Source organism: Lactuca saligna, chromosome 2 (assembly GCF_052625555.1).
Source record: "Lactuca saligna cultivar CGN05327 chromosome 2, ASM5262555v1, whole genome shotgun sequence".
NCBI classification, from domain to species: domain Eukaryota; kingdom Viridiplantae; phylum Streptophyta; class Magnoliopsida; order Asterales; family Asteraceae; genus Lactuca; species Lactuca saligna.
In genome coordinates, this window is record NC_136418.1 from 27,490,491 (window position 1) to 27,499,670 (window position 9,180).

The window sequence follows — 9,180 nt, forward strand, 5'->3', positions numbered from 1 at the left end:
AATACACCGTAGATTCTAAACTACTACCTTTCATAAAGTTATTTTGAATAAAAATGCATACTTACACAAATGACACTAAATACTTATGAACTCACCAGCATTTATAAAAATGCTGATACTCGCTTTCAAAATAACTTGTATTCTCAGGTCAACGATAGACAGGTACACCCGAGTGCTTTTGCGAAGTCAGCCTAGAACCGAGTTGCATCTATACTAGTTTATGTATTACTTTGATGTCTCTATGAAATGTAACGTATGTAAAACTATTACTATTAATGCATTGGTTTTTGTACTTTGATTACTATACTACATATGTTGTGATACTTGATACGACATCATCCACCCAGAACGTTTCCGCCGTTCCGGTTTTGGGGTGTGAAATTATTGATATAATTCATTGGGTAAGGAAATTGCAGATTACTGACTCTTTGAAGAAATCTTAAATTTAAAAAGCTCGTGTTTGAATCGTTTTATGGAGTTTGGGAAGTCATTCACCTTGTGCCAGCTGGAAGCTTGGTCAGTTGAGTATAAGGTTAGGAGAGGTGCCACGTGGACTCTTAAGGTGGAGGAAATTGATGAAAATGATGACAGTTGTGGGCTGTGTGGTGATGGTGGTGAGTTGATTTGCTATGATAAATGCCCCACAATTTTTCATCTAACATGATTATGTGTACAGGTGTGTGTATGTGTCTTTCTTTCCCTTTATTTATATTTTTACTTTCATAATCCTTTTATCTTTATTTCTTAATTTATGTGGCTATTTGTATCCCATTTTATGTGTCTTGTTTTTTCCAGGAGCTACTTGAAGGCAATTGGTATTGTTCAAAGTGCTCTTGTTGGATTTGTGGGAATGTGGTCAATGATAACGCGCCTTCAAGTTTGGATGGCCTGAAATGTTTGCAATGCGAACATAAATGTAAACATTTATTCTTTATTGTCAATATCTAAAATTAAAACAAATTGGTTAGAAACATCAACATTTTATTTACAGACCATGAGGAATGTCGTGGAGAAACCGGATTAGAAAGAGACTTAACGTGGTTCTGTGGGGAAAGTTGCAAGGAGGTAAGAATCAAAATCGAATTGGAATTGGAATTTGTGAATTTATTTGACATTATTAATAAATTTTGATGTTGGTCTTTTATAGGTTTATTTCGAGCTTCATTCACGGATTGGAATTATGAATTCCATTTTTGATGGTTTCTCGTGGACCCTTCTGAAATGCATACATGGCGACCAAAAGATTCATTCCGGATTGGTTGCTTTGAAAGTTGAATGCAAGTTGAAACTCGCAATTGCACTTACAATTATGTAGGAGTGTTTTCTTTAGATCCAAGAATAGGTATTGATATGATCCCACATTTTTTATACAATTTGGGGGTGAACACTATTACCATTTCATGATTTTTTTTCACTAATTAACACAACCTTTTGGAGATAATTATTTCATATGATTTTTTTTTTTCAGATCAGAATTTGCACGTCTGAACTATGAGGGGTTCTATACAGTGATTTTGGAGAAAAATGACGTAATACTTTGTGAAGCATCATTAAGGTATACAAATTGGTGATATTTTCTAGCATTGAATAGTAAATGGCCATTTTGCCATTTGACCTTTTTAACCCTATGTTTGAAATTTGTGTTCAGGATTTATGGGGTAAATGTTGCGGAGACGCCTTAAATTGCAATATGCAGCAAATGTCGGTGTTAGGGAATGTGTAGGCTTCTCATGAATGTTATTGAAGAGGTAATCTTTTCATATTAATTTATTCGACATAAAAGTTTTTATATTACATCTTGCTAAATTCTAGAGTTAATTACAAATTTCTCTTTTGTTTTGGTCCATGAGTTGTAAAATCTAACTACTCAAAAATGTTGGTCTTATTAACATGACTATTTTACTCTTGGACCAAACCCCCAAAAAAACATATACAACATGGGTCAAATTCATTATTTACTCATAATGTCACTATTAAATTATTTTCTAAATTATAACTTATTTTATTTTATAATATAATTTTTTTTAGTCAAAAGAAAATAAAATATGAGATTCACTATTAGTGTTGTTTATTTATTTTTACCAAATAAAGTATTTGTATGTTAGAACAAGATACTTTATAATTTAGAAAATAAAATACGTGATAATTTATGATTGGCTGATAAAAACATTTTTTTAATTTCTTTTAAACATATATACTTTAGAATAAAATAATACAGTACGTTATAATTTAGAAAATAACACATGTTTTATTTTCTATTAACTTAATAAATATTTACACATTAGCATAAAACACATTATAATTTAGGAAAAGAGATACGTGATAATTTTGAAAATAATTTAATCATAAAATTACAATTGGATTACAAATCTGGTCTACTGCAAAATAGTCATTTTAATAAAACTGAAGGCCAAATAGTTCGATTTAGCAATCAACCTAGGGACCAAAACAGCAACAAAACGAAACCACGGGGAGAAAATTAGTAGCTTGGACTAACCACACTCACAAGGACCAAATTTGTAATTCGTTTTACATAAACTCTTGTAAAATGAAAATTATGATTTTCAGATGCTCAAGTCATTCAAGGTTGAGAAGCTGGTGCTATCTGCGATCCCCAGTTTGGTTGACACGTGGAGGGATGAATTTGGATTCACAACCTTGGAATCCCATGAAAAAAGAGCCTAAAAAAATAGTTCTTCTTCTACAGGTTGGTTTTTTGTTAAATAAAGATGTTCAAGTATTATGGAGGGTGTTATGCCTGAGTTTCATAGAGGGGTTAAAAGTTTTCAAATTGATGTTGACCAAAATGCTAGTGATGAAGGAGAAAAGATTTCACTGCTACTAGAAAAAGCTGCATAACCACTATTTCATGTGCAAAAGATAAGAATGCTATTCTCATTAAAAAGAAAACCTAAATGATATCATTTTGTAGGCAAGTAGGCAGTTAGAGATGCAAAAGTCAATTAAAATAGCCTTAGAGGAAGCTAGTCACAAGGCCTCCTCACAATCTATATCACATTCTTTTGTAACTATTGCGTATAGTTTATAAAATGAGTAAGCCAGTTAGAATTTGAATATTTACTGTTTTTGGAAATTTGTTTTGGTGGTTGCTGTTTTTAACTATGTTCTATGATTCATATGATGTTCTAGCCATTTCAGTATTGTATATCGTAGGTTCGCTTAAAGTTACTTAAACTGGTTAAATAAAAGAATTGCAACAAAAATCAATGTTTTTTTTACTGAATTGGATAAATTAGTGACGACTTTTTATGGTCACTACCTGGATAAACTAGTGACGACTATCTATGGTCACAAATCGGATGGGAGTGACAACTTGTTATGGTCACTAATTAGATAAACCAGTGACGACTTTCTATGGTCACTAATCGCATAAGAGAGTGGCGACTTTTATGGTCACAAATTAAATAAAACAGTGACCACTTTCATTTATTAGTGACAACATTTAATGACGAAACCCCTCGTCACAGATTCAGTGACCATTATATTTTGGTCACTATTTATGACCGCTTTAATATTTTGGTCACTAATCGGTTTTTGTGAAAGACCTATAGTGACCACAAGTGATGACCAAAAGTTTGGTCACTAAATGATGTAGTGACGACACTTTCAATTGTTAGTGACCATTTCCTTTTCGTCACTAATTGACATTTTTTTGTAGTGAAATAATACATTAAGAATAAATACATAATAAGTTGTTATTCGGTTTTTTTTGGATTATTTAGTTTTTATTTTATAAACCAAAACCAATCCGAAATCCAAAATGATAATTCGATTTTGTTGAAAATCAATCCAAAAATCCGAATATCTGAACCAAATACTCCAATCCAAATTGTCAAATTAGACAATTCGGTTTTATCCAAATAGTGAACAACTTTATTTCCTACTTCTAGCTCCGCATTTGTTTCCTTTTCTCGAGCATTTCTTTGCTACTACAAAACATAATTCAAACATAATAAATACCTTATGTTTCAAAATAGGCATAATTATAACTAAAAGTATTAAAAATATGCACAAAATATATGATTAAATATGTACGTACCATATTTTAATTGTTGCGATATTGGAGATAAATTTGAATCTAGATCGATTTTTGAAAATAGCGATTGAGATTTCAATAGCGGTAGAAGATAAGGAAGAAACATGATTGACATAAATACAATTGGAATTGGAAAGAAAAATGAAATTGTTATTTTTAAATGTCACACCAAAAGCCATATGTCACACCATGTTCGAAAAAACATATCATGCCATCTTGCAAAGGCTAATACGCGTAAAAATAACTGAGTTAACACAAAAAAATATCATTTATGAACCGTCTATAAACAAACAAAATATAATAAAAAAGATACGAAATAATAGTTTGCTCGATTATTTTAATTTTTACCTTTTATAAAGGGTTTTACAGTATTATACAAAATAAAATGTAGTATAATTGGTGTGGAAATTTAAATAATTTTAGAAAATTTTAATTGATTTTTGAAACTATCGACTGATTTTTAAATAATGGTAGATGATAGTGCAGAAACATGATTGACCTAAACAAGATAGAGAAGAAAAATAAAAGTGTTTTATTAAAAAAAAAACCATAAAAGGTCATCAAATGTCACAAATTCAGTTTCTACTAATTTTTTTTACAAATATGATCTATGCAATTTCCAAAACTTGCAAAAATGATTCTTTTTAGTGATGCTTCATGCAAGTTTTAAAAACCATAAAAACCATGTTCATAAAAAAAAAAAATTAAAAGATACTTAGTTTGTAAACTTTGATAAATTACAAAGACATTTTTATAGTGTTGTCGAAAGAAATGAATAACCATGTGACACACCATTTTGAATAAAGAAAAATATTAAGGATATTAGCCCATAAAAAAGACTAAATTAAGACCAAAAAAACTATTCTTTATGAATGGTTTATGAATAAACAAAATCAAACTAAAACAGGAAAGTGGAAGTGGCAATCAACTGCACGGCAAGAAAAAAATATACAACAAAAACAAAATGGGGATGATACGATAAACATGCAAGATAATAAATGAAATTGGAATGGAATTAAATTTTAAATTTGTGTTCGTGTCAAGTGTAAAAATATGATTTTAATCTTGTCATTTTCAAAATTCGACATGAAATTGATATGGTATTAATATGTATTTCTCGTGTTTTCCGTAATTGTAGTGTTTTGTAAGATCAATCTTAAATTAAATAATACAAATTTTTATTCTATTTTATATTTTTTGTGTTTGTTGGATTGATCGTTTTTATTATGTTTTAAATTAAATCATTTTCCTATTAATAACAAACCATAAATTCATATGTATCATATTGTTTTATATTGGGAAAATGACTTACAATGTAATCATATTTGTCGTTTTGTTTACATTTAGACATTTTTTTTATATATAATTAACCATTTAACTTATTAAATATGTTCGCATATTACTATTGACATCTGATATCGCTGATGACAATAGTAATATATGAACACATTTAACAAGTTAAAATGTCAAATGTGTACAAAAAAAATGTATAATCGTGAACAAAACGAAAAATTAATTTATCTGATAAAATAACGATTTTATTTTTCATATTTGTTTGTATTATTTTTTTCAAACATTATTTTTAAAGTATCCATAATATCCTAGATATTAATTATATATTGATCAATTCTAAACTTTATTTTTTAAATAATAAATATGTTTTTGTTTTGCGAAATACTTTATATAGCATCTTTTATATATATATATATATATATATATATATATATATATATATATATATATATATATATATATATATATATATTCTTTTGTTTTTAAGTATATAAAATATTTTTAAAGTAAATAATATTTAACAATAAAGTTAAATAAATTAAATATGTAAATATTACATTGCAAACAAAAAACAAAAAATATTTATATAATGTAAATGTTTTAAATAATTTTTTAATTAGAAGTTTATAAACTATTAATTTTTTTAGAACAACATTTTAAACTAGTATTTAATGAAAATATTTTAAAATGTTATAAAAAATATTAAATTATCATACAAAAACGTATGAAACACTTTAAAACTATTGTAAAAGAAAAGTTTAGAAATAATTATATGACATTTATAAAAAAAAAAAATGTATGAAAATGTTAATAAAACAAAACTTAAAACGTTTGTAAAATATTTGGTTTAATAGCATTTTTATTAAAATTATATGAAAGTATAAAATAAGTTTAAAAAAAATTATAAGCAAAATTTATAATATTGTATTAGAAAAACTTACAAAAAAAAAATCATAAAAGTATTATAAAAAGTTTTAAAAATTCTTAAGAAGTTTATAAAAAGATATTATAAGAACCACGATACTACTAAATATAAACAACCTAAAAAATAATTATCCTAACAAATCATTTTCTTTTTTATATATTACATAAACCATTTTTCTTAACGTGACAACTTAAAAACCACGATACTACTGGATTACCATCACCTCTAAGGTTGATTTTTTTCAAAACTCCAAAACATATCCAAAAATTGGGCTAAATAGGCCCATGATAAGTGTTTTCTATATAATCGATATTGTAGATAAGGAAAAGGTCGAAAGAATCCTAACGAACGAAGTATTCAATCTTTCAACAAAAGGCGATAAAATAAAATAAAAATAAATTTAGATTCTAGATGAAATCTTTTCGGGAGTTGGGCAGCTGACGTCAATTCGAGTTTCCTTCCACCTTCCTTCAAATCTTTCCCACACCCACAAATACCCACATCACAAGACATGCATTCATCACCGATTTCTGTTTAGAGCAAGATTTTGAATTGTTTTCTCTCATGATCATGAAGCAAGCAGAAGATAGACATCTAGACGACGACAACGGCGCCAATAACGGCGGTGATCCTGCTGCTGGACTGTCCTACCATCCTCCGATCAATTTCGCCACCGTCGAAGATCGAATTTATAGATCTGGGTTTCCTCAGCCTAGTGATTTCCCGTTTCTTGATACATTGCAGCTTCGATCTGTCATGTGAGTCCCCGATTATTGTTTCCTCTTGTTGATAATCGATCCCATTGATGATCAATTTGATGTCCTCTTGCAGATATTTGTGCACCGAATCATACCCTAAAGAGAATTTGGAATTTCTTCATTCCCGCAATATTCGCCTCTTTCAGTTTGGAATTGATGGCACCAAGGTTATTATTCTTCCAACATTCTCTTTCTCTTATGCTGCAATGGATATTGGGATCCCTTGATTTTGATCCGAATTGTGTTAAATTTGAGAGAATTTGAATCATATATGAATTGGGGATACAAGGTTTGAATGATTCAGAATGATTGAATTTAACACGAATACGCAATTCCTTTTCACGAAACAAAAGGGGGTGGGGTCAATATTCTAAGAATTTGAGTACGAATCATCATGAATTTGTACTTCATTATGTTTTCTGTCATTCGAATGATTGTAACACTGTCTAATTTCTTGAACGATCTATATACATGCAGGATGCGAACATTCCCAAGAGTATCATCACGGAAGCCCTCAAAGTTTTAATCGGTAAATTTTCATGAACATTAGAACATTAACGTTTTACCATGAATGTTTGATTTATCATTTATTCTCCCATTTTTTTCTTCATCTTTTACTAAATCCTTATGTTCATTTGCAGACGTGAGAAACCATCCCATTTTGATCCATTGCAAACGAGGAAAAGTATGTCATAATTCCTCTCTTTCTCTATATACAAGCATATATATTATATAGTTTATGCTAGGTTAAAAGCAATAACTACCAATGTACTTTTTTGTATTTTTTTCATTATAGCATTCTACTTTCATTTTGAAAAATCTACCTAATTATAAAACTATAATTAAAATCCTATAATCTAGCTAATTTTATCAAGTATAATGTCCTCATAAAAAAATAATGAAGTTAGTATGCCATAATTTGGATGGATTCTTGAAATATAATTTTTTAATAAGAAAAAAAAAATTGAAAGTAGGATGCTATACTAAATAAATAAATGAAAATGAAAATGAAAACTTCGGCCTACCGGATAAGAATCCATAAGTGAGATCTAGACGGGACTGGACTCCAGTCCCATCTATCAGTATTTTGTCTGTCTTGTTTTGTCCTGTCCCATCTATCTGTCTTGTGATGGGACATGTGGCTTAATTTTTTGTTATTTGTACCATTTTCTTTCTATATGTTTATATATTTTCTTTCCTAACATTTTTTTTCTTACATTTACGTGTCAATTTTAGCATCGAACGGGGTGTCTTGTTGGGTGCCTACGAAAGCTACAAAATTGGTGTTTATCTTCAATTTTTGAAGAATACAAGATTTATGCCGGCGAAAAATCACGAGATGCGGATTTAAAATTTTTAGAAACATATGACGTGTCATACCTAAGACAATGTCTTCATAGCATCATATATCAATATCACGGATACGGGTCTAAAAAGAGGCGTTTGCTTTACAAAGAAGATGTTCAACACAAGGCACGAATAAGTTCGGTTTAGGTTTAATATTCGTGTGTTAATTCCTTTTTAGGAGTTTGTTTTAGTGTTAGTTTGAAGATATATACTTTCATGAACTTGTTTTTTTAGTTGGTTTTATTGAGAGAATTCATATAGTGTTCTTGAAGGTGTTTGAGTCCCGTTTTTTAGTTTTGGGAAAGGAAATATTTGTGTATATGTGTAATTCGGGAAGATTAAAAAGGACAAATTGCAAGAAATAGTAACGAATTATGAGTTTTCTAAGAGTTGATTTTTTGTAAATTATTGCGTTGTTTACCCATTATATGAATTGGTACTTGGTGAACACGTTGTTGGTAAATGATTTTATTAATTTGAAATTGATTGATGTGTCATGTGGTGTTATTGAGGTTTTTGTAATTCACATAAATATTTATTTATTCGTAACTTGTATACGAAGTATTTATGATTTGAAAATCAAAACAAATGTTATCGAAAAGTCTTCTAGATCTAAAATTCTTGAACGAAATCGCTTAAATTCAAGATCAATGTTATAAACGGGGATAATTATCTTTACAAAATACTACAAAATTCAATTAAAAGTAATAATATTTTATGAATATAAAGTTCAAGTCGGTTACTTTTACATTAGCATATTGTTAAAATAATATATTTTATAAAAATGAAATCATTCGTGG

General features: G+C 28.7%; 2 protein-coding genes across 2 annotated transcripts; both read left to right on the plus strand.

Moving 5' to 3' along the window:
* Positions 1-472: 472 nt before the first annotated feature.
* LOC145029622 (increased DNA methylation 1-like) lies at positions 473-2,685 on the plus strand. The gene is made up of 8 exons (XM_078978117.1): positions 473-614; positions 677-686; positions 796-852; positions 969-1,065; positions 1,148-1,311; positions 1,469-1,555; positions 1,649-1,658; positions 2,569-2,685. The coding sequence occupies exons 1-8, from the start codon at positions 473-475 to the stop codon at positions 2,683-2,685; spliced, it is 684 nt and encodes a 227-aa protein (XP_078834243.1).
* Positions 2,686-6,655: 3,970 nt separating this feature from the next.
* Positions 6,656-8,785, plus strand: LOC145030822 (inositol diphosphatase DSP3-like). Its single transcript, XM_078979247.1, has 5 exons — positions 6,656-7,033; positions 7,107-7,200; positions 7,511-7,562; positions 7,675-7,718; positions 8,270-8,785. Exons 1-5 carry the CDS (start codon positions 6,840-6,842, stop codon positions 8,525-8,527), a joined length of 642 nt encoding a protein of 213 aa, XP_078835373.1. The 5' UTR covers positions 6,656-6,839; the 3' UTR covers positions 8,528-8,785.
* Positions 8,786-9,180: the final 395 nt, after the last annotated feature.

Coding starts and splice junctions, on each gene's coding strand:
- LOC145030822 (XM_078979247.1), top strand. CDS start 6,840: ATGATCATGAAGCAAGCAGAAGATAGACATCTAGACGACGACAACGGC. Junction 7,201..7,510: donor TTGGAATTGATGGCACCAAG/GTTATTATTCTT, acceptor ATATACATGCAG/GATGCGAACATTCCCAAGAG. Junction 7,719..8,269: donor TCCATTGCAAACGAGGAAAA/GTATGTCATAAT, acceptor TGTCAATTTTAG/CATCGAACGGGGTGTCTTGT.
- LOC145029622 (XM_078978117.1), top strand. CDS start 473: ATGGAGTTTGGGAAGTCATTCACCTTGTGCCAGCTGGAAGCTTGGTCA. Junction 1,066..1,147: donor GTGGGGAAAGTTGCAAGGAG/GTAAGAATCAAA, acceptor GGTCTTTTATAG/GTTTATTTCGAGCTTCATTC. Junction 1,312..1,468: donor GCAATTGCACTTACAATTAT/GTAGGAGTGTTT, acceptor TTTTTTTTTCAG/ATCAGAATTTGCACGTCTGA.